Source organism: Hippopotamus amphibius, chromosome 9, assembly GCF_030028045.1.
Source record: "Hippopotamus amphibius kiboko isolate mHipAmp2 chromosome 9, mHipAmp2.hap2, whole genome shotgun sequence".
Classification (NCBI taxonomy): domain Eukaryota; kingdom Metazoa; phylum Chordata; class Mammalia; order Artiodactyla; family Hippopotamidae; genus Hippopotamus; species Hippopotamus amphibius.
In genome coordinates, this window is record NC_080194.1 from 22,847,276 (window position 1) to 22,865,306 (window position 18,031).

The 18,031-nt window shown below is 33.4% G+C and overlaps 1 protein-coding gene across 1 annotated transcript in view; it reads right to left on the bottom strand.

The window, feature by feature from the left end:
- The window catches only part of ANO5 (anoctamin 5), a 92,173-nt gene that overhangs the window by 53,398 nt on the left and 20,744 nt on the right, over positions 1 to 18,031 (bottom strand). The window contains exons 3-6 of the mRNA XM_057695891.1: positions 16,158 to 16,208; positions 8,445 to 8,486; positions 5,329 to 5,442; positions 424 to 492 (exon numbers count right to left, since the gene is read on the bottom strand). Of these exons, the coding sequence (XP_057551874.1) occupies positions 424 to 492; positions 5,329 to 5,442; positions 8,445 to 8,486; positions 16,158 to 16,208 (276 nt within the window). The remainder of the gene's footprint in view (positions 1 to 423; positions 493 to 5,328; positions 5,443 to 8,444; positions 8,487 to 16,157; positions 16,209 to 18,031) is intronic.

The following is an 18,031-nucleotide window of genomic DNA, read 5'->3' on the forward strand; positions in this document are numbered from 1 at the left end:
TAAATGGTGAGAGGTTAAAAAAAATACTTGGCATATTCATGAGCAGAAAAAGTGTCTTGGCCTAAATAGAAGGTTGTATTGCAAGATAGCCAGGTTAATTAGTTAGGGTGCTAGATTACAGGCAGCCTTAAAAATGAGACAGATATGAAACAAAAACCATGTCTTTACTTTCTCTGGATCCTGACTAGAACTATGCATGCCTATTTTTAAAGTGTTCTACTCATCACTCCTCATCTCAAATTCAAAGCACTGACCTACTTATTTACCTGGAAGATCACAGGCTCTACCATCCTCAGTATATATCAGTAGCCAAAAAACCTATTGTTTTGCTCCCAAACACAAAGTCTAGCGAGTCAAAGCCCAGAGCAGGAGAAAACAAAACTTAAAAGCAAGACTCTGGTATAGATTAACAACTACACTTACCATTTTATCTTCAATTTCCAACTCAAGACCTGTTTTCCTGAGATTTTGTTCAAACTCTTTTCTTCTTTCCTGTTGAAAAACAAATCAATAGAATCATGTTGAACACTTTTATTTGCCCAATGGTAAACAGACTTGTTACACAATGGCTGTTACTCCAGACAGTCCCCTGGTTGTATATAAAAGTACTCTATGTATTACCCCCATCTAAGTGCCATGGACTGCTTTTCACCTGTATTATAATTCACAATATAACTACAAAAATCCAGTATATCTAGGAATAACCTCCAGGAAATACACAGGACCTCTATCTGAAAAAAATGCAGGAAATTTTACTAATTAACATAAAAAATTTGATAAACAGAGAGACATATTATACTCCTAGCTGGAAAGACTCAGTACTACAAAGATACCAGTACTCTTCAAATAAATGACATATTTAATGCAATTTTAAGCCAAAATATCATGACTTTTTAACCATGAAGAATAGTTTCACTTAGAAAAAGTAAAATTAAATTTAATTCAAATGCAAATAATCATTACTTGTGGGATTTAAAACAATGATTAACTGGTGAAAAATCTTTTGGCTTTAACTGTAATTTAAGTGTGAAAAATTGTAACTGTCTTTTAAGTATAATTCAAATATGATTAAACTCTTATGTAAGTGTGAAAAATTGTAACTAAATTTTTTAAAATGTAAAACATGATTCAAGTGTGAAAAATAGTAACTGAAATTTTAAAAGGTTTCACTAGGATATTATAGGACACATCTTCAAATGGATATGTCCACCTTGAGAGACCTTCAAACTCTACAATTTTAATGTGTTCTTTTTCTCCACTGCCAACGTTTACTACATGTGAGAATATGTCTCTGATACCCTTTCCAATTGCCCTTCTCCTATGTTACCAAAAAAAGGCAGACTGCAAACTTCCAGGAAACCAAAAACAAAACAGAACAAAAACAACAAGGGGGAGAGAGGGACGTTCAAAATATTGTTATCAGTATTAAAAAAGTGAATACCTCTTCTCACTGTAGCAACAAATGCTTTTGCAAGTCATGTGGACATCAATTCTCTGAGTTCAGTAAAATTGAAGGCCAAGCTAAAAGGATTATTAGGTGACAGACCATTGAACATTACTTTTATGATAAATCACTTTGTAATTTGGGGCCAAAATTCAGGAGTTCAGAAAAAGATTGAAACTGCTAAAACAGTACCCTTTCTATTCCAATCTACTTATTTATCTGAACAAGCTTAATTTATACTAACATGTATAAAAACAGAATATACTTGAAGCTGAACTATCTCATTCTAGGAATAATTCTCATTCATCTAAGAATAAAGAAAATATTGTTTAAAGCCCCTGTGTTCATTTCATTAATTGAGGCATTTAGGATGACTTTACTTTTGATGTTTGATAATTACTTGTCAAATATTGTAGTATATTCATGATGTTTTATCAATTATGCACTTATACAACTGAAAAAAAAAACCCTCAAAACAAAAGAAAAAGTTTAAGGCTTAGACTGTTCTGGTGAAAGGAAATGATATTTCAATGTATATATACATTTGTTGTAGCAAACTTAAGATTGAACAAACAATAAAAGACTCCCAAAGATAAAACTCTTAAATTAGGAAAAATTTACATGGAGAAAGTGGAAGAAAAACTTTAGATGGAGTAAAATAAATGATGTAAAATTTGAAGTGTTAAAAAAAGTTTCTTCATATAATTCATTTTTTAAAATAAATGATGGTGGGTGTCAAATTTCCATTGTATTTACTTTCTAGGGATATTGCTAAAAAGGGATTTAACTGGGCCATTTACAAAACATTATAAATTATATCCTTGGCAACTATTGAAATGTATGATAAATAATTGCGGATGGGTAAGACATAGATGAATTAGACTTTTGGAGGAAGTCCAGGAGTTCACTTTAGACCTGTTGAGTCTGAGATTCTGTAAGACTTTCAAGTAGAGTTGCAGGTCATATGGGAAAGAAGTATGAACTGGAAGGGTAAACAGTGGAATTGGCACAAACATGGTTTTAAATTTTAAAACTGTGAGACAGGATGCATCATCAAAGAAATCAATGTAGGCTGAGAAAAGAAGAGGATTAAGGGTTGAACCTAAGGCACTAAAATAACAAGAAATCAGGAAGAAGAAAAGATTGAGAAGGAGCAGCTAGTGAAATAAGAAGAAAACTAAGAGAATGTGGAGATCTGGAACTGGAGTGAAGAACATACACCACACAGAAGGGGATGGTAAGCGGTAGTAAACGCTGCTAACAGGTCAAGCAAGATGAGGGTTGAGACTAGATCACTGGATTCTTTCACATAAAGATAAGTGGAGTGGGTGAGGTTAAAGCCTGATAGGAATGCGTTTAAGAGAAAATTGGGCAAAAAGGAAATTGAGATATCGACATCAGCTGGCAGGGAAATTGAGATTAAGAGAAGGTTTTTGTTCTTGCTTTTTAATTGTTTTTTACATATGGAAGAATTAACAGCACAGTTATTTGTCGAAAGAAACGATCCAATAAAGAACACCGCAAAATGCAATTTAGGAGAGAGAGGAAAGAATCATAAAATCGATATCCCTAAGTAGGCACGCAGAAAAAAGTTAATATGACAGGCTTGAAACTGCTATCTTTAGAACGGCCTGCCTGCAAGGTTGGTTCTGGTGTCTGGGAACTTGGTTTTTGTGAGGGTTCCCCCCATTCCCAGAACTACTAAGAGTGGCTCACTTCACTCAACTGTTTGTATAAACTATGTAGTTTATACTGAACATCTGATTCCTTCTGGGACTACAAAATCTTGGTATAGCCTGGCAGAAGGTGACAAGGACCAGCCCCCAATAAAACCCTACAGCACTGAGTCTTTAAGGAGCTTTCCCAGCAGACAATACTTCATAACAATGTGATGTCACACATTGTTACTGGAGAAATTAACTGCATCCTGTGTGACTCCACTGGGAGAGAACTCTTAGAAACTTGCTCCTGGTTTTCTCTGGATTTTGCCCCATGAATCTTTTCCTTTTGATGATTTTGCTTTTGTTATTTCATTGCAATAAAACATAGCCATTGAGTATAGCTATACACTGTGTCCTGCGAGTCCTTTTAATGAGTCAGCAAACCTGGGGGTAGTCTTGTTGACTCCTAACTGGTAGGTAAGAAAAAAGGGATCCAGAATACAAGCAGAACTGCTGGCTTTGGATAGAAGGATAAACAGTTCGTCTATGGTAATAGGAAGAAAGGTAGATGATACAGGTTAAGATGTTGGTAGACGGACACATGTGGTAATGAAAATTAAGAATTTCTCTTCTACTTACTTCAGTTTTCTCAGTGACTTAGAAAAGCGGTCAGCTAAGCTTGAAACGGGGAGGATATATCGAAGGTGTGAGAGAGAAAAAGTTATAAAATAGTCACCCAGGAGCATGGGAAACTGAATAAATTAAGGAAGTAAAATATGACTGCCAGAGAGCATTAAGGACCCCGTTGAGGTCCATTGGCACAAATATGAGATAAAACCAGTAAGTGAATTGTACGTCCGTCTTTTTGCACAGTTCTAGCATGTAGCAGGTGGAGAGTTGGGTTTAACTAAAACTGTTTTGCAAAGTTAAGTACAACTGAGAGATGGGCAAGGGATTTGATGGCATGTGAAATAAAGTATAATTTGATATTAGATTTAAACTGAATAAGCATGGCTGAGTGAGACACAAGATAGTTGGAAAAGGGAATTCAAAGAACAGAGAAGCTAGGATGCCAAAATAATCATCTATATATGCATTAAGATAATCAATAATTAAAAAAGGAGTAGTGGTGGAGGCAGTGACAGTCAACCAGGAGCTAAAATTGTTGAGAAACAGAACAGAAGACCAGGGACAGGTTAATGACAGCAACAATGCAAGGCAGTGATAACTCTGATGAGATTTAAAACTCAGGAGTCTTAAGGCTAAGCAAGGGACAATGCACTGTAATAAACACTAAGATTCAAGGATAGCAGGCATTCATCCATATTCATCCATCTCCAGAAAGAGTCTGTAAGGGAAAAACCACCACCACTTGAGAGGACTGCTGCGGAAGGCACCAAACCCCCATGAGGGGTTAGGCTTGAAGGGGACATTTAGAGAAGAGCTGAATATGGTGATATTGAATGAATTTTAGAGGCCTGGTGGAAGAGCTTCCAGGCAAAGGGTGGAAGAAATGGGCAGAAATGGCTATGCACAGAGCCTTATGGGGATAATATTTATAGTTTTTTTACTTTATGTGACATTTATTTCCTATGTAAGTATGTTAGTAAATGTGTGTTTATATGCTTACCCATATGAATTAATATATAATTCATTATTTCAAATATCTAATATTTATTAAGCATCCACTATGCTAAAACTGCTGTTCTAGGCATTTGAGTATACAGTAAGGAACAAGACAAAATCCTTGGCTTTGTGAACTTAATTTATGGTGTTGAAGACAGTAAACAAGTAAAAAACTGAATAAATAATGTAAGTTTAGAAAGTGGTAAGTTCAGAAAGAACATAATGTCAAGGCTATTCAGATAGAATGGATTAATGGAAGCTGAAACAAAAATTAAACACAAAAGATAAGTATCATATTCAGACACACACCTCACATTCTGGAGGTCACATTTAATATCAAAGGTAAGCTATATAAAAAATATATCAGTCACTTGGGAGAAGAAAAAGAAGTCACTGTCCAAAATATCCAAAAAAATAAAACTGACTTTAGACATCCACTCTTGGGCTGCATATTGTGTAGTCTTTTCACTCAGTTTCAGCTTTCAGTAATACTCTGGGGCCACTAACTTATACAACATGATTCAGTGGAAACATCCCTGTCAAAGTACAGAATGTGCTTCTTTTTATTATTCCCACCTCTCTCACTTAAGTACTTACCGCCTTCAGGTCGGCTTCTTTCTTTATGTCCTCAACATAGGACAGCACAAAATCAATCTGCCTAATCCCATCTCGGAAGAAGATAGAATCTTTGCTTTGTTCATCTTTTTTAAACTGCAGGAGACATGAATGACACAACTTTAAATTATCGTTTTATTTTCAGACTGCAAAAACACAAAAGGGGTTAGCTAAAATTTAGTCAACATCTAATTTTTTTCAGTCCTGAAATGACAGAAGAAGAAAACCAGAGTTTTCATCAACAGAAGATTGTGCTTATTTTAGAAAGTGAAATTCCATACAGAAGTTACATATTAAACAATAAAGACTCACAATGAAGCTAAGCGTATTGACTACATGCACACACAGTAAAAATGCTCCAATTATACCGAAACACAAAATGAATACATGTATACATTGATCCCAAAATGCATATTCAGAGAAAGACTTGTTATCTTCATTAAATAATGCACCAATTAGTCCAACAAATAATTCATGGTCACACACTACTTTGAGGGTATAATCAACTATAGACCAATTAATGAATCTCACTGCAAGAACATAAACTTATGATTAACGCTTATACTGTGTTTTTATAAAATTGCTACTTTCTAATTCAATTTTTGAAGCGTTAAAATAAAATCAAGGTGCAGTTAAAAATTAGGAAGCAAGTTAGCTTGCCATCTAGCCTCACTACAAGTAAACTCTCATGCAAATCTCCTTTCAACATCAATTTCCTAAGCAACCTAAGATCAATCTGTTGTTTAAATTTGTGTTACCAATTCTCTCAGTATAACGGTCAAACTTACAAATTCACCTTTCACATGTATGGTTCACTAATTCCTCCCCTTTCAAAACCGCGAAAATACTAGAGAGCTTCAGAAAGAAGTGATTTTATGTTGGACTGATTTGGTCTTCACAGTTTATATGTAATATGTAGTATGTAATATTTGGAATAGCCCACATATAATACCTAGAATCATTTAAACAGGTAATGCAGTGCATGACAGTGATCTCTCCAACCCTGTGATGCAAATTTATAACACAGACAATGTTCCAACTACTTCAGCTAACCTGTGAATGGGGAACTGGGTTTTTAATTTTCATAACTGGTATTTACATCAGTTTGTGAGTTTCTTACAGGGCACTCTACTCTGTTTTTCATTCAAGTCAGGCCAGGCAGATCACCCATAAAAAGGACTGGATGTACACCAATCAAGTAAGAATAAGACAAAAATCTCATGTTTGATCTGTGTTCTATGAACAGAGTAACAGTATTTTATCTATATGAGTGCATAACTGATGTGTCTCAGAAAGAACTAGCTCCCAATGCACAGGAGGAAATGAATGGAGAAAAGAACGAAGAAAAAAATATTCAGGGAGTATAGAGATTGCATGTATCCAAATACAGTAATTCAAATGTTATGTCTAAGTTCTCTGCACTCCAGTCAAAGGATTCATAATCATCTCTCTTTTCCTAAAAGAAAATTTTTTAAAAAACCTGAAAAAATTCAAACTGTTACCATGTTATATCTTGATTATAAATCACTAAAAAGAGGTGAACAAAAAGAAAAAATTATTTGAGCTCTTGTAAATCATCACAGTATTAGCATATCTTATGAAATTCACCAAAATTTGTGGAGCCAACTGGGGAAGGAAAAAAAATACTAATTAGATTAAATATAATCAAAGCAAAATATCAGAGGGAAAAAAAACAGTAATCTCTTTGCTCTAAATCTGGGACAGTCATATTTTGTATGGTAGGGGTTTTTTTTTTTTTTTAGATAACATATATTTATAAGCCTTCATATTGTTTGTTTTATGTTTTGTTTTGTTTTTTGGCCACAAGGCATATGGGATCTTAGTTTCCCGACCAGGGATCGAACCTGTGCCCCCTGCGTCAGAAGGCGAAGTCTTAACCACTGGACCACCAAGGAAGTCCCAGCCTTCATATTGTTTGAACAAGCTAAATTTAGGTCCACAAAGAGAAGTTCTGGTGACAGAAGATGTACACATAGAAATCAACAAAAATCACACTCAGTTTTTGTCTATTAGGGAACAAAGTAGCTAGAATAGTGAATCCAATTATTTCCTGAATGTTCAGCCAAAATGGGTGTATGTAATTCCCTTCTCCTGAAAGCCAAAGGCTCCCTAGAAAAACCGAAATTTCTATCATTATGTCATGCCCTAACTATAAACTGCAAAAAAATTTTTTTCAATGCAGAGAAACCACTGATAGCTTTGTAAATCACCATGAGGTACATAGCTTAGGACTGTCAACAAAATCTGATTGAAGCCAACTGGGGCAGAAAAACCTGATGATTTTATTACATATATTTTGTTACATCCTTCTTTTGTTTTGCTTAAGACATGATATTAATATCATTTTTTGCAGTGTATATATTTGATTGTATTTATATTTTTAACACATCTTTATTGGAGTATAATTGCTTTACAATGTTGTGCTAGTTTCTGCTGTACAATAAAGTGACTCAGCTATATGTATACTTATATCCCCATATCTCCTCCCTCTTGAGCCTCCCTCCCACCCTCCCTTTCCCACCCCTCTAGGTCCTCACATATCTCCCAATGTGTGCAGCAGCTTCCCACTAGCTATCTATTTTACCTTTGGTAGTGTTTATATGTCAATGCTACTCTCTCACTATGTCCCAGCTTCCCCTTCCCCCGCTGTGCCATACCACCCTGAACACATCCAATCTGGTCTGTATTTATATTTGATTTGCTCTTAGAAATGCCTGTTTATAGTGAGGCAAACATCTGGGTAGCTATTGAATGAGGTATTCTGAGGTTTATAAACCTGGATTCTTGATGAGGATTCAGAAACTGAAACAGTATGTAAATTACATGTGTGTATATGTGTATGTGCATGTGGGTGTATTTATGTGTGCATGTAATTACATTTTTTTTAGGAAAAGTTTTTAAAGCTTGAATCAGACCCAAAAAAGATTAAGAATCACCATTCTAAAACCTCAGTTGCCTGGGGAATTAGGAATCAGTGACAAAGTCCCCCAAATCAATAGTATTCATTGCAACAAAATTGACTTGGGGTAGCAATGCAGCCATCCAAAGAGTAAGCAGCATCATTCAGCACTGGTTACCATAAGACGTCGCCTCAGGAACAAATTGAATCGCTTCGCAGACTGTGAAGCAATCAACAGAGAGTTAGCAAATCCTGCCCAGGATTAAGGAAAAAATTTCCCCCCAAAACAGACATGGAAATAAACAAACCCTCAGTATGATCACTCATGTCAATATGCATGTGTATGTATAATACTTAAAGTTGGAGAGCAGGAGAAGACAGTAGGAAGAAAAGAACAAAAATAAGAAGAAAACAATAAAAAATAAATGAAAGGAAAAAAAGGAGACTTTGAAGTAAATTTCCCTAAATCCTTTTTACAATAACTTTATATAAGACACATTTGTAGATCTGGATTAAGAGAAAAAAAGAAAGAGAAAAAAAGAATAATGAAGGAAAACATGAGAATGGAAATGTAAAGTAAAATAGGTTTAATAGGTATTCTGTTAAGTATGCTTATATACAACAAAGAAAGCAAAATTACTACAGTTATTTTGGGACCTTCTATGGTATAAGAAGCTCACCCAATAGTGTAAAATACTTCATTACTGAAAAAATTACTGAAATTACTATTACCATGTGCATGTGTGTAATTACCTTTTTTTTTTTTAGGAAGGGGTTCCAAAGTTTTAATCAGATCCAAGAAAGAGTAAGAATCTTTCATTACCATTAAAATATTTCATTACCAAAATACTGGGAAAAAAAGGAAAAGTCATTTGATTCTTAAATGCTGAGTTGTCTTCAATCTTCAGTTACCATGACCATCATTTTTAAAATACCAAAGCAATTAATTAAAAACATCTGCGATAATCAATAATACTTGAAAGAAAAAAACCTATGGCATAAAAAAGGCACGTATTGTATTTTATACAACAATGAAATGATAAATTATCTAATAAAATTATCAATAAAGAGTTTCAGTTCTTGTCATGCAAAGTTTTGTTTAAAGTGTTGTTTTCTGGAATAGGCTAAAGAGACTTCAGCAACTGGTGACTAAGCAGGGAAAGTCCCTACTCTGTAAACTGATGCGCCTACTGTGTATAGATGAGTTAATATTGCTGTTATTTAAAAACAGCAGGTACAAGATGGATGTTGGTCATTGTATGAAGCATATTTTAAACTATTTTCTGTTGGGCTGAAATATTTCACTGTAGCACTTTGATTTTCTTGGGATCCTTCATGAGATTCACAAGTTACTGTTTTTCTCAGATATTTTACCTAAAGTCACCACATAATTGTTAAGGGAAATGAAACAGTCATACACCAAGGGACCACAAAGATCACATTATGACTTTATGGGCCCCTTCCTCTATTAAATTTTTTTAATTAAAAATAATATATATGATTATATTTTGGGGGTTCTTAATTCTGATTTTAAGAGAAATTAAAATTAAAGCATTTCCACGGGCTCCCAAAAAGTATCTTGTGCTTACCATGCCTAAGGAATAAGTTGGCCTTGGAGTTAACTAGTACCACTACATTAAGAGTGCTGAGAATGCAGGGTATAAAAAGTTGCCTAAATGACTGGTGAAAAGCCTTCTGTGATAAATACATCTAATGTCAAGTTACTTTGCAGCTTTTCCAATACACAATATCCTCATGATACAAAAAGCAATGGGCTCCATAACAACAGTTGGTCCTGAAAAAGTATTGACTTAATAGTTAATATTTTTTAAACTTGATTTTAAGTATATTAAAGGAAGATCATCAAAGGACTTGATTACAATATGATAAAATTATTTCACAGACTAACATTTTAGAATTAATAACTTTATTATATATTTCCATCATGTGCTGAATATATTCACTTTTTATCATAAATGGATAATACTGAAACTAATAAAAATGTATTTTTAAAATCACTCCTATTTCCTTGTTACTTCAGTAAATATTTGGTGTATTTACTTCTGGTTTTGTCTAAGCACTGAATTTTTTAATATAATAAGTGGTTATACTTAATGTACACATTTTTCTTGCCTTTTTAATAATACTAACATAATATTAAAATAAATTTTCATGCATTATAAACTTGCCATAAACATAATTTGTCTATATCTTTTCAATTCATTAAATTTAATCTAATTTATTTGTAAAAAGATATTTTAGTCTCTTCTCTAGGAATAGAATTGAAAACCTATACTATTGCTACATAGAAATTGTCAATAGTGTCTTTCTTTCATTATACATAATTTGAACAACTTAAGTCCTAAATTTTGAATTATTCTGCCATGTGTTTTAAATCTGCATATTTTTTAAACTCAAGATAAAAATTATATATGTATGGCAATGTCCAATTGGAAACTGAAAAAAAACCAATGCCTATATCAATATCAAAAATATAAAGTATTTACGGACAGATTTCACATATATGTTGAAAATGAAAATATTCCGAGATATACTAAAGAAGATGAAAATAGTGATATATTTTATGCTCATGTATTGAAAGATCAATATTTTTAAGATGTAAAGTCTCCTCAAATTGATCTACAGATTATATGCAATACCAACCAAAATACCAATAAGATATTTTTTTTTCAGAAATTGGCAAACTGATTCTAAAATTTATATGGAAATGTAAAGCATCTAGAGTAGCCAAACAATTCTGATACAGAAGACCAAATGAAAAATAATTACTCTACCTTATTTTAATACTTACTATAAAGTGAGAGTAATCAAGACAGTGTAATATTGGCATAACAATAGGCATATTATGGGACAGAATAGAGAGTTTAGAAATAAACTCACACATGCGTGGTCAGTTTCCACAAAGGTTCTAAAGTAATTTATGAAGAAAGGATAGTCATTTCAACAGGTGGCGTTAAATATGCATATTAAGAAATAAATTTAATTCTCACCACAAATCATCTACAAAAGTTAACTCAAAATGAATCCTAGGCCAAAAGTGAAAGTTAAAACTATACAACCAAAGACAATCTGAGAAAATCTCCCCTACTTTGGTGCAGAGAAATATTTCTTAGAGCACAAAAAGCATGGATCATAAAAGAAAAAGGATGAGAAATTGAACTTTGAAGCTTTGAAAATTTGTATTTTTAAAAAATAGTGGGTAAAGTTAAGTAAAAGAAAAGGAAAGCCACAAATTGGGAGAAAATGTTTGCAATAACTACAGCTGACAAAGGGCTTGCATTCAGCATACATAAAAACTTCTTACAAGTCAATAAAAAGACAACCCAATTTCTAAAAAAGCAAAGATTTGAACATATAGTTAACAGAAGAATATGTATAAATGGCCAATAAGCCCATGAAAAAGATGTGTAACATGATCATTCATCAGGGAAATGAGAGCTGAAACCATGAGATAACATCCATTCTATTACTAAAATTAAACAGTTGACAATATCAACTGCTGGTGAGGATGTAGAGCAACACAATGTAGAGCATCACTGGTAGGAGTGAAAACTATACAACCACTTTTAAAAATAGTTTAACAGTTTCAAATAAAGTTACACATACATTTTCCATATGACCCAGAAATTTTACTTCTAGGAAATTAACAAAAAGAAAACAATTCAAATATCCATCAGCAGGTGAATGGATAAACAAATTTTGGTACATCCATACAATGGAATACTCCTCAGCAATAAAACAAAATAAAAGAGACCAAAAAACTACAGATATAGTCAACAAGATCTAATTCATCAGTACCATTTGATGTTTTGGATGAGTCTCAGCAACATTGTGCTGAACAAAAAAATCCAGCAGCCAGACACAAAATAATATATACAGTATGATTCCATTAAAATACTACTTTAGAAAAAAAAATTAAAAACAAACCAGCAGCTGCCCAGAACAGAGGTGAAACAGAAAAAGGAAACTTTTTGGGGGTAATGGAAATTTATATCTTGATTGTTGTGATTTGTTAAAATTTGTCAAACTGTACACTTAAAATGGGTATATTTTATTGCATGTAATGTACAAACAATAAAGGTGATAATTTTTAACTTAAACAACTAGAAGAATAAATTGTGTGTTCCTGGAGATATAAAAAACTTCAATAGAGCAGTTTTTTGTCTGGGAAAAAATTACATTTTAGACATGTAAATATTGAGATGTCTTTAGATATTCAAATGCATATGATAGGGAAACCACCTGGATATTTAAGTCTGAAGGTCAGGAGAGATGTCTATACCAGAAACTTAAATTTAAGTGTTAGAACATATCAATGGTATTTAAAGCCATAAGACTGAATAAGATCCCTAGGAGATTGAATTAAATGTCTGAGTCCTAGAGCAATTATATCTAAATATATATGTAGATAAATGATAAATACTAATCTATATTCTTACTAATTGCTTCTGGTTTATCTATTCAAAGGTCCATTATGGTTGGTTTGTGCTTATGCCATGCATGTCATTAAATATCTGGAATATTATTCCTGAGGTGAACAAGATCCACACCCCATGAAAACCTGTTAACAGCATGTTGGTTATTATTAAGGCAAGCCTCTAGTGTGCCTTTCCAATTCCCATTCCTCCTTCTTCAAACACCAAGGACTTTTTGAATTATTCCTCTCAAACACAAATGGCACTCACTCTGACGCTCTTTTAGGTATAAGTTTCTCCATTTCTCTGTATTTCATTTAATGGTTTTAGCATCCTTCTACCCTAGCAATTTAGCTAGCCATTTAGGTACTCAGTCAAATCCCCTGTTGACTACTTTAAAATAAAAGATTAAATTATGTGAATTCTTCCGTATTTATAGAATCATTAGTAGTGATGTTCTATCATAATAATGGTAGGATTACATTTTTTTCCAAAAGGAAAATATATCCAGTGATATCCTCCTGTATATCTTTGGTTTGTCTCAGCAGATCCCTTCTCTCTCCATCTCTACCCTGCTTTTTCTCTTGGGAGGGTGACTGGTTACATTGATGGACATCAAAGAGCTCCTTTGACCTCTGGCTTCCCACAAGCGATTGGAGGGAGTGAAGAGAGTGTAAATGTCTTCCTTTCTGAGGCTGGATTCAGGAAGGCTGCATTCCGCCACTGAAGGTTATTGAGCCTCTCAAGAATGTCTCAAGACTCTCTCTGGGTTCTAGAAATTGTTCCCTCCCAATTCCCTTCAGTTCTATAGATGATAATAGATTCGTGGTCTATAGATCTATACACACTGGGCTTCTCCAGCACCCCATATTTGTAAAAGTTTTTTTATTAAGCCCTCCTCAAATTATCCTATTTTGAGTATGCCTAACAGGACCCTGATTGATGCAGATTTTTCTTTTGTGATATTTCTGTAACATTAAAAGAAAATTTCCCTGGAAAAATGGTTGATTCTAATACTGACACAGGAAAAGTACAAGACAAGATGAGCTTACAGCATCTTGTAATGCCAGAAAGTAAGAAAAGCTAAAAACAAAACAAAGTGAATAGGATTACATCAAAGAGAGGCAGGGATCAATCAAAAAAGCTTTTAATAATCAAAGCAAGGACAATTTGAACAACAAAGTAAATGAAGTAGTATTGAGTCTACAACACAAAATATAAAATAAATATCTAACAGCCCAAACTGATATAAATGAATAAATACACAATGTATAAATAAATTAATGAATAAATAAATGAGACATATTTCTCATACAGAAGAATTCCAAACAATTCATTTACCCTTAAGGAGGTGGGGCAGTTTTTCCCTAGTGTTCTTTTTCTGTTCAATTATAGTATATGATATAATTGGGGAAACTATTTGTAATTTATATCATGGGCAAGGAGATAATAATAAATATTTAAATAGCTCAAAAAAATCAGGAAAAAAAGAAAGAAAACCTAAGAGCTTGACAGGAAAATAGACAAGAAATATAAACAGAATGATCCTGCAAAATAAATCAAAATAACCATCAATGCAGAAAAAAGATAAATGTCTCACTCATATTGAGAGAAATGAAAGTTTAAACTATCCTAGCTAGGGTACAGAGCTAACTGAAAAAGCTCTCAGCTGGAAAAGGTCCACTATCTATCTCTCAAACAGATAGGCAAACATCTAAACTCATTAAAATACTGTTAATGAGGCTATGGAGAAATAGAATCTCATATATTTCTTAGAAATATGCAAAATGAAGGGGAATTTGGCAATATATGGTAAAATTACATATGCCTTTATTTTTTGATACTTAAATGCTATTTACAAAGATAAACTGGGCCAAAATATTATAAGAGTGATTCCCAAGGTTAAAGACTGAAAAGAGAAAAGATTTCCAAGATTAAAAACAACCCAAACATCCATCAGTAAAGGGACTGGGTGAATACACTATTCTAAACCTGCACAATAGAATACAATGCTGCATACTAACAAATGAGAGTGAAATCCATACACAATATAGAGTGAACCCCAGGATATGTTTTTAAGTGAGAAACAAGGAACAGATCAGTATATACAGTATGCTGCCTTTAGTGTAAGAAACAGGAGGAATATAAAATATATATATGTATGTAGACACACACACACACACAGAAAAGTAAAGGAAACATTGGAAGGATAAACTAAATAAAAACGGTTACTACAGAAGGTTTAAGAGGAAAAAGGAAGAAATTTTTCTCTGAAATGCTTTGTTTCATAGTTTCAAACTGAGATAGATTTACCTTCAAGCTAATAACATCTAAGCTTCAATACCTCTTACTTGCACCAGCCCCTTCAAGGATTTAGGAAGGATTCTAGCAATGTGTTCTCATGGTCAAACATTTTTGTAAAAATTTTAAAGTAAGTTATTGTTCCAAAATTCTTCTTAAAAAGTGATACCAAAATAGCATAAGCTTTAGGCTCCACTAAAACTTACTTGATCTATGGTTTTCAACTTTGGAATCATGTAAATGTTTTACATGGTCAAAAAATAAACATCAATTAAAAAGAAAAAAAATAAAATTTCAAGTATTATATATAATTTGATCAATCCCACAACATTCATTCTGGAACATAAACATCAGTACTCTAGTGAAAAGGGAAACATCTGTATCAAAATTGTCAGTATAAGAATATAACTTTAAAACAGATGTAGAGAACAAACATATGGACATAAAGGCAGGGAAAGCAGAGGGGAGTGGGGGGGTTGGGGTGGGATGAATTGGGAGATTGGAATTGCCATATATACATTACTAATAAGAAAAAAAAATCAAATTGTACACTTTAAATATATGCAGTTTACTGTATGTCAATTATATCTCAGTAAAAGTTCTTAAAAAAAGGATATAAATCTATTTCCCCATCTTCCCAAACAGCATCTTTTATTTACTAAGCAACTAATGAAAAATTTTTAATCCCTTTATTAACCTCTTAATTGATATTCTAATTTGATTTTTAAATAAATTGTACTTCAAGATTATCCTTAGGTATGTACCTACACATAAGAAGAAAGATGTATGGAGAAAGAATACTAAATTAGGTCTCGGAAACTTGAGTTCTAATCTAGGTCAGGATCTGCCCCTTAAACATATGGGTAATTTTAGTCAAGTCATTAAACTTCTCAGACCCTTCATTTTCTCATCTGTAAAACTGAGACAGTAAGATGCAAGCAAAGTGCTACGCTTTATGTGTCATTCTCATTCATGTGTCTGATGACACATTTTTTCCCATAAGAAACTGACATTTTCCAAAGTAATAAATTCTCGAATATCAGGTATAAGAACCTGAAAAATAACTGTGAACTGAGAAAGAGTCACCATCACTGACTACAAAAAAATACCCCATCATGTCCATGCAAGAAAGTATAGTACAGATGGCTGCTTACCCTTGGTCCTTCACTGATGAGAAACGAGGACTCTCTGCTGCTCAGGTCCTGCTAATAGCACCATGGAGAAGATATAACGCTGTTAATAACAGTGTAAGTGGGGAGCACAGAACTTTCAACAACAAATACTCTAGGTTCTCTATGTAGAAACACTAAACCTACGACTCAGGGGAACTATGAAACACCTGAAATTCGATGCAAAACTGTGTGTATATATGCATATACATGTGCATGTGTGGGTGTATAATGTGTGTGTATATTTATCTGGGGGGGTGTGGGGAAACAGAGAGAGAGAGAGACAGGGAGCTTGAGAAAGAAGGAGAATTTTGGAGGTAGCTTTAACAAATCATAAAAAAAAAAATCTGAGACACAAGAAATAGTTAAAAAGGACTACACTGCAGAGAAATAATGAGAGCTCCAATCTTTCAATGATGCTGTATCTGAACAGGACCAAAAGGAAGGGCAGAATTAATTGGCTATTTTAGGCCTTTCAGCATTTGTTTGAATTATTAAAGTGAATACCTTGGAAAATGCACCACCAGAATTCTTAAGGACTTATAACCCAAGAGAAAAGCCATACATAGATATAAATACATGCAAACCACTTGTAGTTAAAGCAATAGTGATGCCTCCTTTGGTGTAGGGTGGATCTAAACCTTCACATTCCAAGATAGACCACACACCACAGCATACACTCCTGAGATCACTCAAATATTTCCCTCTCTCCCTCCCTCTCTCGCTCCCTCCCTCCCCCACTTCTCTCTTGCTCTCCTCTCTTTCAATTCTGTTTTTGTCAGTGTAGCTGGAGGTTTGCCAATTTTATTACCTTTCAAAGAGCTAACTTTTTGTTTTAATACTCTTTTTAACTTACTGATTACTGCTCTTATCTTTATTATTGCCTTCCTCCTGTTTTTCTCTGGGTTTATTTTGCTCTTATTTCTTGAAATGGAAGATTATTATCAATTTGAGACTTTTCCTCTCTACTAACATAAACATTTCATGCTACAAATTTCCCTTTCAGCATTACTCTAGCTATATCCCTCAAATGTTAATATGTTGCATTTTCACTTTTATTCAGGTCACTGTTTTTTGTTTGTTTTTTCTTTTGGTCTGTTTTGGTTTTGTTTTTTCCTTTAGACTTTCTTTGACCCTCGGATTGTTTAGAAATGTTGTTTAATTTCCAATTGTTGGAGATGTTCCTGTTAACAATGGTCATTGATTTCTAGTTTGATTACACTGTAGTCGGAGAGCACTTTCCATTATTTCAATTATTTTAAATTTGTTAAGGTTTGTTTTATTGCCCAGAACATAGTCTATCTTGGCATGTGTTCCATCAGCACTTTAAAAAGATGTGCATCTTGCTGTTGTATCTTAACTGTTTCTCTGCATATACTGAGAACCACATCAGACATTGTAAAGCTTTTATTTCAACTGTCAAACATAATTTTGAAAACTTGAGACAGAAAGTCTTTTTACTCTTCCTGTTGATTTTTCCCTCCTTCTCCATGCTACAAAACTTATTTTATCATTTTCTTTCTGTTACAGAAATCCCTTTGGCCAATCCTTTAGAATAGATGTGCTGGTGAAAAATTTCTTTAGCCTTCCTTCATTTGTGAATGTCTTGATTTCTCTGTTCATCCCTGAAGGATATTTTCATTGGCTATATAGAATTCTGATTTGGCATTGAGCACTTGAAAAAAAATCTGTATCACTTCCTTTAGCCTCCATGGTTTCTAATATGAAATCTACTGTCATTTTAATGACTTTCCCCCTAGAGTTAAGGTGTTGTTTCTCTCTCACTGCTTTCAAGACTTTTTTCTTTTCTCTTCTTTCTTTTTTGTATTTAGTTTTCTGAACAAAATTCAGTTTGATTG